General features: G+C 38.6%; 1 protein-coding gene across 2 annotated transcripts in view; it reads left to right on the forward strand.

Annotated features, from left to right (window-relative positions):
* LOC123239132 (alpha-tectorin) overlaps positions 1-22,298 on the forward strand; it is a 165,210-nt gene that overhangs the window by 114,538 nt on the left and 28,374 nt on the right. For both annotated transcript variants that reach the window (XM_044666406.1, XM_044666408.1), the window contains 2 exons: positions 10,021-10,582; positions 21,337-21,536. In XM_044666406.1, the coding sequence (XP_044522341.1) occupies positions 10,021-10,582; positions 21,337-21,536 (762 nt within the window). The remainder of the gene's footprint in view (positions 1-10,020; positions 10,583-21,336; positions 21,537-22,298) is intronic.

Here is a 22,298-nt window from a genome sequence, read left to right on the forward strand (position 1 = left end):
AAGGAAGGAAGGAAGGAAGGAAGGAGGGAAGAAAGGAAGGAAGGAAGGAAGGAAGGAAGGAAGGAAGGAAGGAAGGAAGGAAGGAAGGAAGGAAGGAATACTTCAATCTGTACTATGTACCAGTCCTTATACCATATTCTGAGGATAGAAAGACAAAATTAAGAAGTCCCTTGTCCTCAAGTTTAAGTTTCTCTGAGTAGGCAATTTGTACATATGTAAACATACACATATTTGTAAATATATAGAAAACAAATAAATAAATACAAGATATTTGGGAGACACTACCAACTTGGAAGGAGGACCAGGAATGGCCTAATGAAAAGTATGCTTCACAAACATTAAATTATTAGATCAATGTTAGCTATTTTTATGATTATAAGTTATTATCCTTCCCATCCCATGGATGGTCCATTGTGTGGGTAAGACTGTTTTTGCTGCCTTTTACTCCATCTGAATATATACATAAATATACATACATATACATACATAAATGTACATTCAGTATAGTTACAGAATTTTGTCTAGACCCAAGAGCTGTCTTATGTGAATTTCAGTCTTTTAGTCTTTGCCTAAGCTGTTTTTTCACCTTTTGCCCATACTTTGGCCCTCCTGAAGAGTTGCTTCAATGTCTGACCTCCAGAGATATCTCTTCCCCCTTCCCCTATGTGTATACATTTGATCAACAAATATTTATTAAAGACTTATTATGTGCAAGCATAATCCTAAGCACTGAGGATATAAAAGAAAAAAACTCCAAAAACAAACAAAATTAGTCCCTGCTCTCAGGGAGATTACATTTTTTAACCCTTACCTTCTGTCTTAGAATCAATACTGTATATTGGTTCCAAGGCAGAAGAGTAGTAAGAGCTAAGCAGTGGGGGTTAAGTGATGTGCCCAGGGTCACACAGCTAGGAAGTGTCTGATGTCAAATTTGAACCCAAGACCTTTCATATCTAGGCCTGACTCTATATTCACTGAACTCTCTAGCTGCCCCTGGAGATTTTTTCTAATGAAACTAACTAATCAGCATATATATATATATATATCCATAAGTTGGTACATACAAGATATAAAATAGAAGGGTAACCTTAAGGGGAAGAGCTCTAGCAACTCTGGAGATTAGGGAAAGGCATTGAGGCAGAGATAATGCATGAACTGAGTCCTAAAGAAAGTCAGGCCTTCTGAGAGGCAGAGGTTAGGAAGGAAAGAGAGTATTAGTTACTCTCCCCCACCTCCCTGTCCTTCAGTTTTTGGCATCCTTCTTGACCACTAGTCCTTCCTTCCTTCCTTCCTTCCTTCCTTCCTTCCTTCCTTCCTTCCTTCCTTCCTTCCTTCATTATTTCCTTCCTTCATTATTTCCTAGAGGCAGTTAGCTGGTACAACAAATAGAGCTCTGGGGCCAAACTTAGTAAGATCAAAGTTCAAATCCAACCTCAGACACTTGTAACTCTAGGGAATTAATTTAGCCTGTTTGTTTCTGTTTCTTCTTCTGTAAAATGGAAATAATCATAGCACATACTACCTCCCAGAGTTGTCATGAGGATCAAATGAAATACTATTTGTAAAGCTCTTAGCACAGTGCCTGGAACATAGTAGGCACCTATTAAATTGCTTCTTTCCTTCTGAATCCTACTTTAATGAAAAATTTCTATTTAGAAAAATCCATGCATAGTTTAATCCGCAACATTTTATATGACTAGAAATGCCATTCATTGTCTTCTTCCTCATATGAAATGAGATAGTGAATGTAAAATTCTTTAAAACAAAAATTAAAGTGTTCCATAAATTTTCAAATATTGTTAATCATTTTTTTCTTCGCTTTCCCTTACTTCTTCCATCATCTCAAACTCTCTTAGGATGATAGGATTTCGTGCTGAAAGGGATTATCTGCTCCATCCTTCTCATTTTACAGATAAGGAAACTGAGGTTCAGAATGCTGAACAAGAAATAGAAAAAGGTCCAATGTTACAATGCAATAAATGACCTTGGACATTAAATCAATTAAAAATTTATTGGCTTTTTTATATGTCAGATACCCTGCTGGAATGATGGGAGATGCAAAAGCAAAAATAGAACAGCCCCCTTTTTCTGACCAAAACAACATAAATACATATAAGTGCATTTAAAATATAGACAAAAAAGTCAAGGTAATCTCCAGGGGAAGGTATTAGCAGCTGGGGATATCAGGAAGGTTATCAGATAGCTCTTGAGCTGAGTTTTGAAGCTAGCTAGGGACTTTATGAGGTGGTAAAGAAGATGAGGGAGGCTGTTTTCTAAGCTTTTCAGGCAGTGAAGATTGTGCGAAGGCAGTCAGAAGATAGAATTTTATGATTCCATACCCATGAACCAGCAAGTAGACCAATTTGGCTGGAACACAGAGTAATGAAGGATAGTAGTGTGCCTAGAAATGAAGGTTTGGAGCCAGATTACAAAAAGTTTAGTCAAACAGAAATGTGTATTTTATTCTAAAAACCATAGGGAGCCACTGGAGTGTCTTGAGCAGGACAGTGTCAAGGTCAGGCCTGTGCTTCAGAGATATCAATTTGGCCACTGTATGGCAGAATAACTGGAAAGGGAAGAGTCTTGAGGCAGAGAAAATAATTAGAAGCTCATTTCAGTCATCCAGGCAAGAGGTGATGAGGACCTAAACTAGGTTGATGACAATGGAACCAAAGAGAAGGGTTCAAGATGCAAGGGATGTTGTTGAGATAGAATCAATAAGACTTGGCAGCTCATTGCACATGGAGATTGAGGGAGGGTTTGAACCTTAGAGATTAGAAATAGGGAAGTTTATAGAAAGTGTATATTTGGGGAGGAGGGAATAAAAAGTTTTGGTTTTGACATGGTGAATTTGAGATGCCTACAGGACATACAGTTTAAATAGGCAGTTGGTGATGTAGGACAGGTGATCAGAAGAGTGATCAGATATAGAAATAGAGATCTGGGAGTCACTTACACAGTTGATAATCCAATTTACTGGATCAGAAGAGATCATGAAAAGAAGAAAGAGAGGCAGAGAAGAGAAAAGGGTCTGAGACAGTCTTGCAATATATCCATAGCTAAGGAACAAAACATGGATAATGTCCTTGCCGAAGATATTGAGGAGTGACCAGAGAGAGAAGAGTACAAGGAAGGAGAGAGACAGACAGACAGACACAGACACAGACACAGACACAGACACAGACACAGACACAGANAGACAGACAGACAGACACAGACACAGACACAGACACAGACACAGACACAGACACAGACACAGACACACACACACACACACACACACACACACACACACACACAGAGGAGTGTCAAAAAATTCCCAGAATATTGAAGATTAAAGTGTGGTTAACAGGATTCTAAGACAGTCAACAAGGGTGAATGGAACAAGCATTTTTAAAAGATATTTTATTTTCCAAATTGCAAATATTATCAGTTTTCAACAAACATTTTCCAAAAATATAAGATTTAAATTGTCTCCATACCTCCATTGCCTACCCCCTCTCAGAGATGGTAAGAAATTTGATCTGGGTTATACATGTATTATTTTGCAAAACATATTTTGATATTGGCCATTGTTGTAGAGAATACTCATATAAAACCAAAATCCCCAAATAAAAACATAAATAAACTAATGTGGAAAATAATATGCTTTGATTTACATTCCAATTCTAACAGTTCTTTCCCTGGAGATGGATAGCATTCTTTATTTAAGTCCTACAGAATTGTCGTGGATCATGTATTACTTAGAGTAGCTAAGTCTTTCACAGTTGATTATCTTACAATATTGCTGTTATTGCATACAATGTTCTCCTGGTTCTGTTTATTTCACTTTGCATCAGTTAATGTAGGTCTTTCCAGCTTTTTCTGAAATCATCCTGCTCATTGTTTCTTATAGCACAATAATATTCTATCACTATCAAATACCACAATTTCTTCAGCTATTCACTAATTGATGTGCATCCCTTCAGTTTCCAATTATTTGCTACTAGAAAAAGAGCTGCTATAAATATTTTTGTATAAGTAGATCCTTTCCTTTTTATAATGGTTTCTTTCAGATGCAGACCTAGTAGTGCTATTACAAGGTCAAAGTGCATGCCAAGTTTTATAGCTCTTTGGAATTAGTTCCAAATTGCCCTCCAGAATGGCTGGATTAGGTCACACCTCCACCAACAATATATTAATGACCCAATTTTACCACATCCTCTCCAACATTTATCACTTTTCTTTACTGTCATATTGGCCAATCCAATTGTAGTTATTTTAATATGCATTTCTTTAATCAAAATTTATTTGGAACACCTTTTCATATAATTATTGATGGCTTTAATTTCTTCCTCTGAAAATTGCTTGTTCATATCCTTTCACCATTTGTTAATTGGGAAATGACTTGTATTCTTGTAAATTTGACTTAATTCTCTTTACTTTTGAGAAATTAGACCTTTATCAGAGAAATTTGCCATAAATTTTTTCCAGGTTGTTGTTTCCCTTCTAACTGGTTACATTTGTTTTGTTTATACAAAAAATTTTAATTTAATATAATCAAAATTATTCATTTTACATTTTGTAATACTGTCTTTTGTTTGGTCATAAATTCTTGAAATAAGTATTTATTAAGTACCTACTATGTGTCCAGCATGGTGTTAAGCACTCTTAAAATATTTTATTTGATCCTCTCAACAACCTAGGAAATAGGTGCTATTATTATCCCCATTTTACAGTTGAGGAAACTAAGGCAAACTGGTTAAGTGACTTGCCTAGAGTCATACAGCTAAGTAAGTATCAGAGGCCTGATTTGAATTCAAGTCCAGTAGCCTATCTAAAGTGTGTTCTGTTTGCCACGAGACAGAAAGAAGGATGAAGTCTAAGACTATTGGATCTAGTAATTAAGAACTCATGATGAAAAATGCTACCACCTCCAGAGAGCAATCTGATAAACTGAGTACAGAATGAAGCATTTTTTTTACTTTCTTTACTTTTTTCTTTATTGTTTTGCATATTTCCACATTTCAACTATTTGCATATTTTTCATATATATAATGGGCATTTTCAATGAGATGGGGATAGAGATGGAGGGAGGGAGAGAATTTGGACTGAAAATAAATTTTTTAAATTAAAAAATATGTTAAAAATTGGGTAATACCTCCTCCCATAGTCATTTAAGGCTGCTGTTCTTTATAATGTTGTCTGTATAAATTATTCTCCTGGTTTTGCTTACTTCAATCATCATCAGTACATTGAGATCTTCCCAGCTTCCTTTGAAATTTAACTTTCCCCCCAGAAGTTTGAATGTGGAAAGGAAGAGAGATACATGAAAGGTTGAGTCAGGGCTTTTTTTTAAGGATATGGGGAGAACTAGTTAAATCTGTAGAAGGAAAAGAATCAATAGTAGGATATGGGGAGAACTAGTTAAATCTGTAGAAGGAAAAGAATCAATAGTAAGGAAAAATTAAATATTAAAGAGATGTTATGGGAATGATGGCAGGGGGTGGGGAGATGGGGAAAGGGAAACTTTACTGGAAGAGAAAGAAGGGATGAAACCAAGAGAACATATTAGTTGGTTGATTTTGGTAAGAAAGGGTTACCCTTTCATCATGAACTAGAGTAAAAGAAAAGAGAATGAAAGATGATGTCTAAGGTTTTATGATGTAGAATGGACAAGAAGAGAGCTTCTCCATTAATCAATGTTATTAAACACCCAGAGATAACAGACAGTTATCCCTTCTGCATCATCTGGGTTTGGGGTGTTGAGCCCCCTATCCCACAAGTGATCTTAAAAATCCTGTAAAATTTTTTGTCCTTCCTTTTGTACAAGAGAAGGAGTCTGAATTTTTTCTTTTTCTTTTATGGGGTGTTTACAGTACCTTATTGTAAATTTTGAGTTGTGTCCATTTTCTGAGTTTCTAAACTTCTTTTTGTATCATCCACAGCTTCCACAAAACTCCCCCCCCAAAATTTCATTTAATTTATTGTACTGACCCATAATATATCAAAACCATGAAAAGAAAGTCATGATATGGAAGGGATAATTGTACAAAGACTGAAATAATCCTTATTTATAGGGAGTTGACATTCACAGCCTCTGTATTCTTTATAAAGGATGAAGTGAAGTTTTGAGCTGAAAGGAAGATGAGGAAAGTTGCTTTGCAGTGTTTAAGGAGAGGAGAAAAAGTTAGAAGAGTTGCTGAAAGGATGAAATAGAAATCCAATTAGGGATGAATGAAAGCATTGCCTTGGAGACAGTACAAATTCCAGGGAGATCAAAACAAATGAATTTGTAGTTGGCCCTGTTAGTGAGTGCTGGACAGTTTCCTTCCATGTTCAACAGCAAGTGAGGAGAATGGAGAGGAGAGCTGGTGGGGATTCTTTCTGTCTGTTTCTCTTCTTACCTTGTCTCTGTATCCCTTATTCTTTTCTCCTTTTAGATTCCTCTATTCCCACCCCTTCTATTCTTTACAGAAATGAAGTAACTTGGTGAAGATAGAAGCAGGGATCCATGGGATTTGGGAATGAGTCAAATCAAACAGAATCTGAGTTTCCCAGAGTCAAAGTAGGATCCTATTCCAGGGCTCCCAATAGGAACGACAGAAAAGATAAAAGCAAACCCCAACACTGACAAGCTCATTAGTTGCCTAGTTTAATTCAACCCTATTGGGTCCCTAAAGTGTTTCTCTCCTCCTTCCTTATTTCTCCAGGCCTAACAGCCAAGAACAGAGAATGTAGAATTGGGGAAGATAACAAAGCTGAAAAAATCCTGAGCTCTTGGAGAAAATATCTTTGCGTTTCCATAGGAATAGTTATAAGGGGGAATAGGGCCATGAGCTATGTACCATTCCCTTTAGACTTCAAGTGTTAATGCCCCTTCCCCAATTAGTTCTTCACTGAGTAACTCCTTATTTTATGTTAAATGAAGGGTCCCCCTCAGTGGGTGTTCATTGCTTGGGGTTTTTAAAAAATAGTTCTTTGACTTATTTACTAGTCTGATCCATAGTCCAATTGGAAAATAATATTATTTGACAATTTTCTTTTGTTTTCTAGGTGACAAAATGTCTCCTCTATCCGGGGTTCTTTCTTTGACCAATGAATTTTGTCCAAATTCTTCTAGGCTTGTCCCATATTCACTTTCTTTATTATACATCTCTTAAAAGTGGTATTCTTGTGTGGCATACAGAGTGGAAGCAGAGAGAAAGCCCTTTTTCTGCTCCATGGCCATCTGGATCCTGCCATCTTGGAGCGGGGCAGCTGGCCATATCTTTGCACCACCTCTAGGCTTCCCTTAGAATCTGTACTCAATGAATTTGGCATAATGCTATTTGTCCTACATCTCATTCTGCTACCTCCACCTCACCCTCCATCAGAGCTAGGCTTTCTGTGTCCTGTAAAATAATGAATTAATCTGACCAACAAAACAATCTGTACTAGGAGGAGAAGACTAGAGGAGAAATACCCCATCCAGGGCTTTCTCTCCCTTTGTCTCCAACATGCATTTAAATAGTGGCCTTCTGTCTGATCTAGAGAAATGACTACAGTGAGTATTTGGGGCCTCGTGGGAGAGAGGGCGGTACCATAGTAGGCCAGTAAATGAGATATTTCTTATCAGGTGACATCCAGTCACCTATTTCATCTAGATTAGAAGGCTATCTCTGTTCCCAAGCTATGTGACTTTGAAAGTGGGGCCATAGAGCCTACCACGAATGTTTAGTGCTTTGTACAAATATACAACCCAGCTTAGAGTTCCTAACATTATGCTCAAATTCAAAGGTTAGCAGATGGTTCTTCAGAAAACATTTCTTTTTCAGTGGGCTGAGCATGGTCTTATTTTGGGAAAAATTTAGCCTGTTATTCTGGCCCACCTAGAGGGAGGACATTGTGATAAAAAGTCCAGAGGTATGAAAAATGGAAGCAAATAGTCCATTCCCAACTAGGATTGCCCAAACCCTAATATGATGTATTAGCAAGAAGCAACCAGCTTTTGTGATAAAATAGCCAGACGAGCCAGAAAAATACTGGCAACACTAGTCCCAACTCCTTATGAATAATAAATGCTATCCATTCAGACCAGGATATTTATCATCTGTCCTCCCTTTGCCCACATAGTAAACCTCAATGGATAGCAAACAAGCCCTAGAGTCAGAAAGTCCTGGATTCAAGTTTCACCTCTGATATATACCAGTTATGTGACCCTAAGCAAATCATTTACTCTATCAGTTGTTGTTGTCGTTGATGAGTCATTTAAGTCATGTCCAACTCTTCATGACCTCATTTTGGGGGTCTCTTTGGTAAAGATACTGGAGAAGTTTGCCATTTTCTTCTCCAGCTCATTTTACAGATGAGGAGACTGAGGCAAGTAGGGTTAAGTGACTTGCCCAGGGTCACACAGCTAGTAAGTGTCTGAGTCCAGATTTGAACTTCAGGCCCAGCATTCTATCCACTGCACCATCTAGCTGCCCCATATTCTATTAGTACTACAGGAATTCTTCCTGTAATTGCAGAGTAGTTACTGGTCTGCATCAACAGAGGGGGAAGATCCCAACATCAATGAAATAAAATGTTCATCCCCATCCCTAAAAAAAAAACAAAAAACCCAAAAAACTTGGCTCAATTCTTTGGAAGAATAGCCTTTCAATGAAGTTGCTATCATGGATGGAGTCTTAGATGGTATTTTTGGACTGAAGTATACATATTCTCTTTTCCAAAAGGATCTGAAAGCATTTATCCAATTGACTTTATTATACAGCTGAGGAATTAATGATTTTCTACTTCTCTAAAATAAACTCAAATTAAGAATGGCATTAGACAATCTCAGTTTTTGGTTCTGTCTCTCAGCATTCAGAAATCTTTAACTTGTATCCCCTTTCACAGACACCAAAAAACAATTTACATTTTTAGGGAATAGGTGTTCTATAAATATCAAGAGTAGTCATTAAGGTATTAACAGTTATTTAAATCTGTGACAAATCATAATAGGAGATTAGAAAAAATCTGAAAACCAGAAATAGTGGCAAATACAAAGAAATATAGTGGACAAAAGAATAAGTGAATAAGTGGCAGTTAGGTGTCCCTGTGGATAGAGTGCCAGGTCTAGAGTCAGGGGGATGTGAGTTCAAATCTGGCCTCAGATACTTCATGGCTGGATGTGATCACAGGCAAGTCACTTACCTGGCCCTTGCCCTTCTGTTGTAGAGTTGTTACTGAGACAGAAAGTAAGCATTAAAAAAAGAAAAAAAATGAATTGGTATTTTCAATGTGCAATGCATTATACTATGTGCTAGGATAAAAATAGAAAGGTAGAGGCAACCTTTGCTCTGAAAGAGCTCACATTCTCATAGGGGAAACAACCCACACAAGAAAATTTCAGCAGCAAGTCAGATGGAAAGACTCCATTGTCCTTAGTGGGCAATGGCAAAGCAAATGATAACATTTCTTCTTTAATATAATTTCCACTGATAAAATCATATCAGTTTCTGATGTTGAGCCATGCTGGTTACTGAGAGCCAAAGTGCCAAAGATTTTGGTGTTAAAGACTTTCTTTTGCAGACTTTCAGTAGCTGTGGCTGGAGCATCTACAGTAGCATTCAGCTGGCGTCTTTAGGATGATATCTGTGAGGCTACTGGTCCAAGAGTTGCCATGACTTCTGGGGCTCTTGGGCTTACCTACCAGTCTGTGGTGGCGAGTCAGCAGTTAGTTTTGGTTTTCGCAAAAAAGATGGGTCCCTTTTCCACTGTGATTGTTCCTCTCAATGATGGCTGCAGAGCTAGGTTTGAATGAACTGGGGGGGCATGGCTATTCTCAAGACTCCTTCTTGGATTCAGAGCCTTGAGCTCTTTCCTTTGGGGTATGAGGGGCTGTAAGATGGTAGCAAGGTTTTGACCCAGTATATGCCATCTCTGCCTCTTATTTAGGGTCTTTTAAATTTTTCACTCAAAACTTCTAAGGCCCTTTAGTAAACAACCACTAGGATAGGATTTGGGACATCTTAGAGAAAACTGACTTTTTCTACCTTAACACTTTCCTTCTTGCAGGTCAATAATGAGCGTTTGTATCTACCCCTGAAGCTCAGTCAAGGAAAAATTAACATCTTTTCCTTTGGCTTCCATGTGGTAGTGGAAACTGATTTTGGGCTGAAGGTCGTATATGATTGGAAAACTTTTCTATCGGTCACTGTGCCCCGGAACATGCAAAATGGCACCTTTGGCCTATGTGGCCGCTACAATGGGAATCCTGATGATGACCTAGAGATGCCCATGGGCCTAATGGCCTCAAGTGTCAATGAATTTGGGCAGAGCTGGGTAAAGAGGGACACTTTTTGCCAGGTGGGTTGTGGGGACCGCTGCCCATCCTGTGCCAAGGTGGAAGGCTTCTCCAAAGTTCAGCAGCTTTGCAGCCTGATCCCCAACCAGAATGCAGGCTTTGCCAAGTGCCACAGCAAAGTCAATCCCAGTTTCTTCTACAAGAACTGCTTGTTTGATTCCTGTATTGATGGAGGAGCTGTGCAGACGGCATGCAGTTGGTTGCAGAACTATGCTAGCACCTGCCAGACCCAAGGGATTGCTGTCACCGGCTGGAGGAACTACACATCATGCTGTGAGCTACCCTTTTTCCATATCCCGCCATTCTTCTCTCTTCTTGGGGTTGAATTTTATGGGAGCAAAAGCTGATGAGAGAGTGAATATTCTGCAGTGAAATTGTTAGTACTAACATGGAAAAAGTGGAGAAGAGCTTTAGGAGCATAGGTCCATAGTTCTAGAACCTTCTGGGACTATTGATACACAGATAATTTGAGGACAAGTCATTTAATTTCCTTCAGTTTACAAGGGCTATTGATATTCTTAAGCCGTATGGTAAGAGCAAAGGACTGGGAATCAAGAAACTAAGTCTGGCTCACCCTACATTCACTGAGTGACATCAGCAATTCAGCCAGGCTTGTTAAACCTTGGTTTCTCATCTAAAATGGAATAATAGCACTGGATTTACCTTATTCTGCTTTAAGGAATCCTAGGCATTGGTGGAGGCACCACAGACAGAGCTGGGAAAATGACATCCTGATTTTTAAGAAGACGGCAGCAGATAATCAAAACCAGGGACTAGCAATCTTGTCAGTGCCTGGGAAAAAAAGGGGTGGATTGAAGAGACTGAAGAAGGGACAGTTTGTGGGGCACTTAGAAAAGAAAAATGTGATCATTACTACTTAATAGAAATTCATGAAGGACAAGTTATGCCAGATTAACTTCCCTTAACTTTCTATCCACTAGAGTAGTATTTTAGGTGAATATGGTGGATGCACTCATATCTAGATCTATAGATATCATTATCTACATCGGCATCTATAAGTCTGGAGATCTAGATATTCTATATCTCAATATAAATAGGTAGGTAGATCTGTCAATCTACATACATATGTATATATGTACATATATGGAGAGAGAGAGAGACAGAGACAGAGGCAGAGAGAGATGTTCTTTGGTCATTTCAGTCATGTCCAACTCTTTGTTAACCCATTTGGGGTTTTCTTGGAAAATATATTGGAGTTGTTTGCCATTTCCTTTTGTAGCTTATTTTACAGGTGAGGAAACTGAAGCAAATAGGGCTAAGTGACTTGTCTAAGGTCACATAGGTAGTAAATATCTGAGAATAATTTTGAACTTGGGAAAGTGAGTCTTCCAGAATCCAAGCCCAGCACTTTATTGAACAAACCACTCAATTGCCCGTATACACATGTATGTGTGTGTATACTACATATATCCATATATATCAGGAAGGTTATTTGACAAAGTTCTGGACAAAGTCCACAACTGGCTGATGGACTGGATCCAATAAGTGTTAATTAATGGAAAGAGGTCCTTAGAGGAAAAGCAGAGCTCTTGGATTCTAATTTTCAGTGACTTGGAAAACCTACTGGATGCTTGGTAACCTGTATTTCATAAACCCTGTTGGAAAACTCAGGCTTAAGGCTTGGCCTTAATTATTTGACCATAGACAAGCCATTTAAATCTTTATAAGCCTCAATCTCATCATCTATAAGTAGGAATAATAATATTTACGTTGCTCACCCATAAGGTTTCTGTGAGGGAAAGTGTTTTACAAACCTTAGATCACTATCTAGAGTGTTCTGGAAGTCTTTGGGCTGCTTTAAGTGATTAAAACTTTAAGCACTAAGGTATGAAAGCTTAAAACTACACTAAAACTTTTGGGACACCTTGTGTGTGAATGAATGATTATGATTTGTGTAGTAGATCAAGAGGCCAGCCTTGGAATCAGGAAGGCCCAGGTAAGAGTCTGCCTTTGAACCCCAGGTTAAATCACTTAGCCTCTCAATGTCCCAGCAAACTCTCTTGAGATCATAGTGTACAAAAAAGTTATCTCTATTTGTTAGAAGAGAATATTTCCACATCATGAGTTCCTTACACTGATAAAATCACAGGTTGATACTATCCACCCTCCCCCTCGCCAACCAAATTATTATTGTTATGAAGGTGTGAGAAGTCAGCTTATTAAATTTGTGTTTACCTGGAAGTTAAAAATATGGTTGGCTAAATCCAGTAAGATGACATTTACTAAGGGATAAATGTAAATTCTTATACTTGGGTTCAAAAAAATCAAACAGAGAAGCATAAGATCAGAGAAACATAATTAAAAATCAATTCATTTAAATAAAAAAAAATTCAAGTGCTTCAGTAAGTTTGCAAACTCAGTATGATGGAAACATAGCTCCCAGTATGAGAAAGATCAGATCTCTGTTCTGGTCAAACCCCATCTAAGGATTATGTCCTCTTATGGATGCCACATTAAAAAAAAAAAAAGCCTTACTTTCTATCCTAATAACAACTCTAAGATAGAAGGGCAAGGACTAGGTAAATGAAGTTAAGTGACTTGTCTGGGGCCACACAGCTAGGAAATGTCTGAGGCCAGATTTGAATCCAGGTGCTCCTGACTCTAGCCTCTGTGCTACCTAGCTGCCCCCTGGTACCATATTTTGGAAGAGTCATTAACAAACTGGAACCTGTCCAGAGAAGGGCAACCACCATGGCGAGGGGATATACAACCATGCCAGCAGGAGAAGGTGATGCAAAACCATGCCATAGGAAGAGCCACTAAAGAATTAGGGATATTTAGCCTGAAGAAAAGACACAGGTTGGGCAAGATATCTACCTACAACTCTCAGAAGGGCTGTCAAGTTAATTTGTTTCCTTGGTCCAGAGGACAGAACAAAAGTAGTCCATAAAATTCAAAATTCTATTGAAATGCAAATTGTTATTATAAGAGCTGTCACAAAGTGGCCTGGTCTGTTTCAGGAAATAGCCAGTTCTGTATAATTAGAGTTCTTCAAGTAGAAGCCAGATGACCTCTTGGTGCATATATTATTTCTACTTGTATATAGGTTGAACTAGAAGAGATGAGGTCCCCTAATATTTGGCAATTTTATCATTCTTTAACAGGCATCATGGATAGGGAGCCTCTCTCAGACTATGGAAGGGCTAAGCTCAAATACAGCTTCTGACATATTTTGTTCAAATTTCTCCTACCATCCTCCTTCACCCCCCCCCCCCAAATCTGGCAAGATTATTGGAAATTACATAACGTACATGAAACATTACACAAACAAGGTAATTTTGTTATATCTAATGAGGCAGAATATAAAGGAAGAAATAGGTTCATTGATCTTGTAATTCCCTCAGGGCCTACCATGGTACATATATGAGAAATGAACAATTTATTTCTGGAAGTCCTAATGTATTACAAGGCTATATACTGATGCTCAAAGCATCCCATTGGGCCTGTTTCCAGGACCTCATCGCCACTTGCAGCACCTCACACCAACCAAGGCAACATGGCGTCCTCCTTATGACCTGATTGTGGTAGATTGATACCCAGACCCCAATTTTGCAGGTTCCATCCCTTATGAGACTCTGACAATTGATTTGTTTGATAGGAACAAACTCAGGAAATATGGTGTGTCAGCTTTATGACCCAGATTCCTTTGGTACCATCTCACTAAATAAGATTTTTTCCCAACTGGACATTACTTTATTGACTACCAACAGGGACAACCTCCTAACATATTAAAAGGTTATGTACTGATACTCAGTGCATACAGATGAAAGCAAATGATTTAAAAGGGTCCCCAAAGGAATGACTGGTAGATGGAGAGTGACTAAAAGAAAGAGAAAGAAGAAGAGAAGCCAGAAAAGAGTTTTGCAGTCAATAATGAGTTTGACTACCTATTGAGTTCCTGGTGGCAGATGATAGGAGTCTAGAATTTTGCATACATATATATGTGCAAACCTGAAGATTTGCAATATATATATGCACATATATATATTGCAAATCTTCAGGTTTTATTTACAAAGATACAAGCTGCCAAGATCCTGACACACACTGGGTTCACTAGCATGAAAGAAACCTTTTAGCTCCAGACCCTATCTTTACACGAGTCCCCTGGCATCATGCCAGGTCTTCTCTCCACCCCATGGTTTAGTCTATCCAGAGTCATTGGGTTCTTTTCATTTAATTTATTGAATTAATTTAACTAACATTTTTTAAATACCTACTGTATATGGACAGGTTAAGAGTCAGAGGACCTCAATCCAAATCCAGTCTTTGCCATTTGTTCCCTATATGGTCTGCGGAAATACTCTCTCTGGATGACCTCTGAGGGCCCCTCCTATTCTAACTCTGTGATCCTGTGTAAAAACTGATAGAACACTAGGTTCTCCATTTTTTTGATAAGATGAGCCCCTTTAGCAGCCTGGTGAAACCCGTTATTCTCATAATAATGTTTTAAAATGTAGAACATAAAATGTATAGAATTACAAAGGAAACATATATTAAATGAAATGATCGATTTTTCTTACTAAATTAAGTTTACAGATCTTAGGTTAAGAATCAGCAGAGGTGTCAGGTGAAATAGAAGTATGGACAAAACAGGCTCTGCCCTCATGGAGCTTATAACCTATCAAGGGGATAAAACACTGACAAAATAACAAACAACATAATATGCCACATTACATGAGAAGTGTTAACTGGGAGATACAGAACACATGCTCTGTGAGGTCCAAAAGGGAAGGTTGTTTCCACCTCAGAGAACTGAGAAAGACTTTAAGAATGAGGTGACATTTAAGATGGCTTTAAGGAGTAGTGAAGAGAGGACAGGAAGAACTTGCATTCCAAGCAGAGTGTTAAGTATCAGAAGAGGCACGGAGATAGGAAAGTACCAGGCTCATTATGGTAACATAATGGCAGTGCAATTTAATTGGATAAGATTTTAAAAGTCACAGTGGTACCAGATTGTGGGAGAGTTTGAACGCCAGGGGTGGAGATATTTTAATTTTATTTTATCAGCTTTAGAGAACCACTGAAGATTTGGGGTCAGAGACATGGCATCGCTAGGTTTATGTATAACAGAGGTATTTCTAGCAATGATATGAAGGATAAGTAGGAAGGCAAAGGGAAAACCAGCTAAGGTAAGTGCCTTAACTTTTCTGAGCCTCCATTTCCTCCTCTATGAAAGAAGGGGTCAAACCAGATGATGTCTATACTTGGGCATTGATAAAGGTGGGAGGAAACAGATGGTAGATATCATGTAGGTGTAATTAATAAGATTTAGTAACTGACTCTTCTCTCTCCCGTGCCTCTCCACCAAAGGTAACACCAAGAATTCAAATGTGGTTGATGAGGTAAATGGTGGCATCAGAAAAAGAAATACTGAGGCCAAGAAGATGAGCATGTTTCTAGACAAAGTCAGTGGTCACTGCCTAAAGAAATATCCATCGCTTCTCTAGACCAATGAGGCTGGCAAAGTAGGGAATGCAGATATCGTCTAGTTTGACCCCTCATTTTATAGATGAGGTAATGGAGGCTCAGTGAAGTTAAGGAACTTGCCCCTCCCTGATTTCCCCCTTGTCATGATAAGGATTTTATTTAGTTTTCCCTGACTCATTAGGAGCAGGGGTTTTTAGGTCAGAGAGAGGGTTTGTGACTTTTACGCTGTTCCTCTTTAAGAGAAGGGACAGACAGAATTTGCTGGGGGTCACTTTATGAAGCCTGGCATAAAGTGGAGCTGTTTTAGGAGTTGTGGGTCCTGACTCTCTGACTTTGTTAGGAACAGGTTTCTGGGTCATTCTCTGAGAGAAAAAAAAAGATCTTTAGTGACTTTGAGACTAGTGCTTTAGATTTGAAATACAAATCCTGAGATCAGAAAGAGTGTTGACTGAGAGCTTTTCCCCTCTGAACCAGAGAGGGAGCTGGAAAACAGTTTTGTCAACTGAGGTGACAGCTGGCCTGGAGTGGAGGGAGACTACACTGTCAGAGGCCTGGTTCTTCTCTGACTTTGAAGAGAGAGAGAAAGTGCTTCAACTTCTCCCTGAAGATTTTATACATTACTTTAAGAGTTTATTATATGTTTAAAGTTCATTGTTTTAGCATAGGTTAGTAAGTTAGAATTTAATATTTTAGTAGTAAAGTGTAGTGTCTATCTTTGTAGACAAAGAAGAAACCCCATGAGGAGTTAGGTTTGGGGGTTTTATTGATATTACAGAATAAGGTAAATAGATATTATAACTAATATACCTATCCCTAACTCCTAGTTTCTATCTTCCTATTTCCTTTTTCCTACCTCAACCATAAATAAAATAAAGTTGGATTAAGCTGCATCCAGCCCTCCATCCACCACCTGTGAATCAGTTTAACCACTGACAACTTTATTATATTTATAACAGCTGGGTGTTACCAACAGTCCAGCAATACCTATATTCAATACCAACAGTAAGATCAATATAACAGCTTATCAGTAATAGGTTGAGTTTCAATATACCAGCTATTATTTACCCATAACACTTTTAAGTTCTTCTCAGCCCCAGGGACAAGGTTCCTCTTCTCCATTTACCATTGTATACAACAAATTAATTGAATGAAGGTAGAACTCTGTTCACTGGCTTAGAACTCCTTGGTGTAAATCTATGACCTAAACTCTAAGCTTATCCCATCCAGTCTACTACTCCATTCCTAGGGCCTTCCCCTTTTATAGCTCTTTGGTTTCTTTGCTGATGTTCCCCTCTCTCTTTGTCCCCTCTCCTTACCTGGCTGAAGTATATAGATTTTCATAAGATCTAGGGCTAGAAGGGAGCAACCCTCTTATTTTACAGATGAGGAAGCTGAAATCCAATTGGAAGAATTTGCCCAAAGTCATACAGGTAGTAAGTGTCAAGGGTGGCATTTGAACCAAGGTCACTACTGACTCCACTAAAATACATTGACTATACAGTGTTCCTTTAATAAGCAGCATCTGTTCTAGCTTTGGCTACTCCCCAAATGCTTGAAGAAAGAAGGAAATGGGAGGAGGAAGGTTGTAGAGCTTATCACCTGTCCTTTGTATGACCTATGAAAGATTCTGGCCCGATGTGCTGTTTGTTCCTTGAACCCGCTTATTTGTGGTGTGTCCTTGGACCAAAAGAATCATTTCTTTTCTCTAAATTCATTTTCTTATCTGTAAAGAGAGGATGTTGGAGTCACTAGATGACTGCTCAGATCCCCAAATCTTTCAGGATCCTGCAAGACCCATTCATTGGCACTACCATATTACTATATATTGGCATTTTTCAAGGAATATTTGAATTTTAGTTCTGTCATATAGGATGTTTACTATCCCTTCCAGGTTCTTTGTCAGATGCAAACTGAATAAAACTCAGGTATCATGTATTGGGGAGAGTCAAAAAAAATAGTTCATCTCTAAGGCACAAATACAAGCTTACTTTTTTTTTTAGCTAAAATCAGTAATGACAGAATAACTCTAGGACTAGCCCTTTGAAGACTCCCAGACGATTCCCTCCCTACCCTTCTGAAGACTCTTAGTAACCTCAATTTGGGCACTGACCTGAAGTTGATGACCGATGAACTTAATAGTAATACTTAAGTTTGTATAGCATTTCATGTCTTTCCAAAGCACTTTCTCCTACCTAACTTTATTTGATCATACCAACTTCCCTTAGTGATAAGTGGAGCAGGTACTGTTCCCATCGTACATTTAAGAAAACTGGGACAGAGCAGCTAACTGAATTGTCCAAGGTCATAAAACTAGTAGAGAGTTGGGCCTAGAACCCAGGTCTCCTGTTTCTTAGACCATTCTTCTTCCCGCTATTACAAGAGAATTAAAATACTAATAGGGCATTCAGTATTTGGGGTTCTAGTTTCATCAATTAATTAATCAATAAATATTTATTATAAGCCAGTATTGTGCTATGCACTCTTAGGGAACAGAGAAGGGATGGATAGAGAAAATGAATAGAGTGTGGTCCCTATCCTGAAAGAGCTTACATGTGACTCTGAAAAATATTTTGAGTCAGAAAATGGAAATAAAAGGGGCTCTTATTTCCATAGCCCTGGCTTATGTAGCAGTGATCTCTCAGGTAAGAAGATCTTTCTTTACATAGCTAAGACTCGAGCAGAATGTCAAGGCCTAACTTAGAGTCAGAGCATCCGAGTGTGTCATGGAAGACTTGAACTTGGCATCAAGTAAATTGAGTCAAGTAAGTAAATCCTAAACGACCCATCAGTACCGATGATTGATTCAGAGCTATCATTTAAAAGTAGAGTATATATGGGTAGCTAGGTGGCTCAGTGGATTGAGAGCCAGGCCCAGAGACAGGAAATCCTGGGTTCAAATCTGGCCTCAGACACTTCCTAGCTGTGTGACCCTGGGCAAGTCACTTGACTCCCACTGCCTAGCCCTTGCCACTCTTTTGCCTTAGAACCAATTCACAGTGTTGATTCTAAGATGGAAGGCAAGGATTTAAAAAAATAAATAGGGTATAGAAAAGAAACTTAGGGGTTGGAAAAGAATGACAAAAAGGAAAGAATTAACCCAAAGGTAACTTAATAACAACAAAAACTGAGAATGTCCTTGTTATTTCACTATATCTGACTAAAAAAGTAGTAAGATTGCTCAGCATGGCCTTGCCTTCTAAAAAACAAGAATAGGAATTTTCCTGAATCTCTTTCTCCTAAGAAGCATTCAACATTCCATTCTTGACAAATGGTAGAAATCAGAGAAGGAGAAGTTAATTAAGAATCCTCCATTACACTTGAGCCTTATTGGTAGCAAGGGAGAAATGCTAGTGTTTTCCAATGATTTCAGTTCTTCTTGTCAATAAGAAAACAATTTATTATCCAATTACCCTTCTCCTCTCTAAAAACCTTTTCAGGTCAGAGAAGAGCAAACAGTGTCTGCCAAGCTGGAGAGAGGGAATTCTCTGAATCACTGACCAACTTGAAGATTGTTATATAGCCCCATTCTTCTCTCTGTCCCTTAAATGAGGCAAGAGAGGATTTAATTTAGTCTAAAAGGTAGTCAGAGACCTTTGGAGAGATTGATAGTGAGCAGATAATAGGAGCTTTGATTTCCACCCCTCATCCCACCAAAGTGCTTATAAGAGGGCTTGGTCCAAGGTTAAATCCTTTAGGGAATTTTTACTAGCTCCTTTTCTTTCTGGAAAAAGATTTTGCCACTCCAATACCCTGCACATGAATGAATGCATGAAAGGTATTTATTTAGCACTTACAACACATCAGGCACTGTGCTAAGCTTAAAATTCCAAATACAAAAGTCAAGACAGACCGAAGATAGTCAAGGAACTTACATTCTAATAGTGGAAGACAACACATACAAGAGAGTGATGACCCAAGGGGTATGTTTTGGTCTTGGGATTCATAGGAATGAAGAATGGAACCATAAGGGTATCAATGAACATGTTCTTTCCTGAAATGATAGTAGTGGTTGATTACTGCTCCCAGATTATATATTCTACTCACACCCCTTTTTTTGCCAATCCCTTACCCACCAGTTTAAGGCAATCAATCCAACGACAAGCATTAAGTGCCTATTGTGTGCTAGATACTATGCTAATACAGAAGTCCCTACACTCAAAGAGCTTCGAGTCTAATGAGATATATCCAGGAGTGTGCTGGTAAATGTTTAACAACCAGATCTCAAAAAACAATGTAAAAAACCCAATATACTTTTAAAGTTTAATCAGCATTAATAACATTTTCTCCATTACTTTCTTAAATCTAGACAATAAACAAAATAACAAGTCATTCCTGATTGGTAGAGTTTGCTGATTTCCAAGGCACAAATGCTCACACAGAAAATTAGCAATCAGTTCTTCGTATAGATTGGCTTTAGCATATCCTTGACATATCTCATTTGAGAGTAGATTAGGGTGTTTTAGAAGTTCAAAGTACACAGAAAGATCCATGGTAGTCATAGAAGGCTTCCTGAAGGTAACGGGCCTGGAGATGTGCCTTAAACTGAGAAGTATTTGGATAGAGGATAAAACTCCAGCAGGGAGATAACACCTACATAATGCTAAATGGACCTATGGGTAGTGAGTAGGACAAGAGGTTTATTTACAACAGCAGCAGAAATTTAGGATCCAAAGTGTAAAGCAATATAAAATAGAAACAATTCCCCACTTCTTAGTCTGTCCATCTTTTCAAGGGGGAGGTTAGGAAGGGTGAGGATAGGGGGAAGGAAGATGACTGAGAGGGAGCTTCAATTACATATTATCTGGGAATTGTGTTGAAAATTTTAAATTACACTCTCTGGAACCAATCAATAAGTATTCATCAAACATTTTGGGGGAGCTCAGAATCGTGCTGGGCACCGGAGAGAAGACAGAAGAGTGAGACAGGCTTCTTGCCCTTGAGAAACTTACAGTATAATTGAAGAGACAAGACAAACATGAAACAATAATGAACATCGCAAGCCAGTGGTTGAGCACTCAGTTATGTGGCAGTAATAATAACTGATATTTACTTTATTAAAGTTTGGTAGGCACTTTATCTCATTTGATAGTAGACTAGAGTGTTTTAGTTCAAAGGATGGAGAGAGTCCTGGAAGGCTTCCTGAAGGAGTTGGGAATTGAGATGTACCTTAAAATTTGAATAGAGTTCTACTAGCCAGGAGAAAAACCTGAGTGAAGACACAGAAATGAAAATAAGTATGGTTATATACCAAAGACAGTGAAGAGACTTTCCTGAATGGATCTGAGAGTAATTATGGTATATAACATGGATAGTGTGAATAAAGGCAAATTACAGTGCACCTTGAAAGCCAAATAGAGAAGGGAATAACGTGCACGAAAATCCATCACCAACCCACTTTATTTATCCTTTGATTAAAATCTCCTAGACCTGGGAAGTCTTCTCCTTGAGGATGCTACCAGTCCCACCTCTCCCTGTATCACTCCCCCCACGTAATCACCAAGCAAGTCAGCAATGATTTGACTTCCTTTCCTGGCCCACCTTCCCTTAAGCAAGACCACTTTTTTTTCCAATTCTTTCAGCTGTCACCTGCCCTCCAAACAGCCATTATGAGAGTTGTGTGAGTGTCTGTCAGCCCCGATGTGCTGCTATCCGCCTGAAAAGTGACTGTAATCACTACTGCGTGGAGGGCTGTCAATGCGATGCTGGTTACGTCTTAAATGGAAAGAGCTGCATCCTGCCTCACAGCTGTGGCTGTTACTCAGATGGCAAATACTATGAGGTATGGGAGTTGAGCCTTTTCTTTTCCTCTTTCCTTATTTATATTCCATTCCCTCCGCAAAGAGGTTGGTCAATATTTGCTAATCTCTTGTACCATCTTAGTTTGGAATTGAGGGGAATTTGAAACAGGAAGAGTCAGAGACTTCTGGAGAACCAGATTTGGAAGAGGGATTTTGGATTCCATTTTTCCAATGGGCTCCAGATGACCCTGCTATCCCATTCTCCTCCACATTCATATTCTCTGCCTGCCTGGCTTCTCTCTGAACCCTTCTGATTTCCTTTCAACCATGAATCTTTATTTGAAAGCTCCTGTCATGGGTATGACTTGAAAATATGGTGACCATGAATCTGTCATTTACAGTTCTTTTATCTGTGTATATTTCTAACCTGAAAATATAGAGCCTTGAGCTTGCATGGGGGGATGGGAAAGAGGATTGTCCTTTCCTTAAATCAACTATAGAATTCATGTAAGAATGAGCAGAGACTGGAAACTCTCCCTGTGCCTTTAGTTCTTCTAGTTTAGGTTTCATTTTTCCTGTTTGAAGAATCCTGGACTTTTGGGTACCATATAGGAGTGTTGCCAAACTCTGTTCTCTTTCCTTTATTTTTTTCCTTTTTTTATTTAGAATATTTTCTGTGATTACATGATTCATGACTCCCCACCACCCTTCTCTTTCCTCCCTCCTCCCAAAGCTGACAAGCAGTCCCACTGGGTTATACGGGCATCATTGTTCAAAATCTATTTCTGTGTTATTCATATCTG

This window comes from Gracilinanus agilis, chromosome 3 (genome assembly GCF_016433145.1).
Source record: "Gracilinanus agilis isolate LMUSP501 chromosome 3, AgileGrace, whole genome shotgun sequence".
Classification (NCBI taxonomy): domain Eukaryota; kingdom Metazoa; phylum Chordata; class Mammalia; order Didelphimorphia; family Didelphidae; genus Gracilinanus; species Gracilinanus agilis.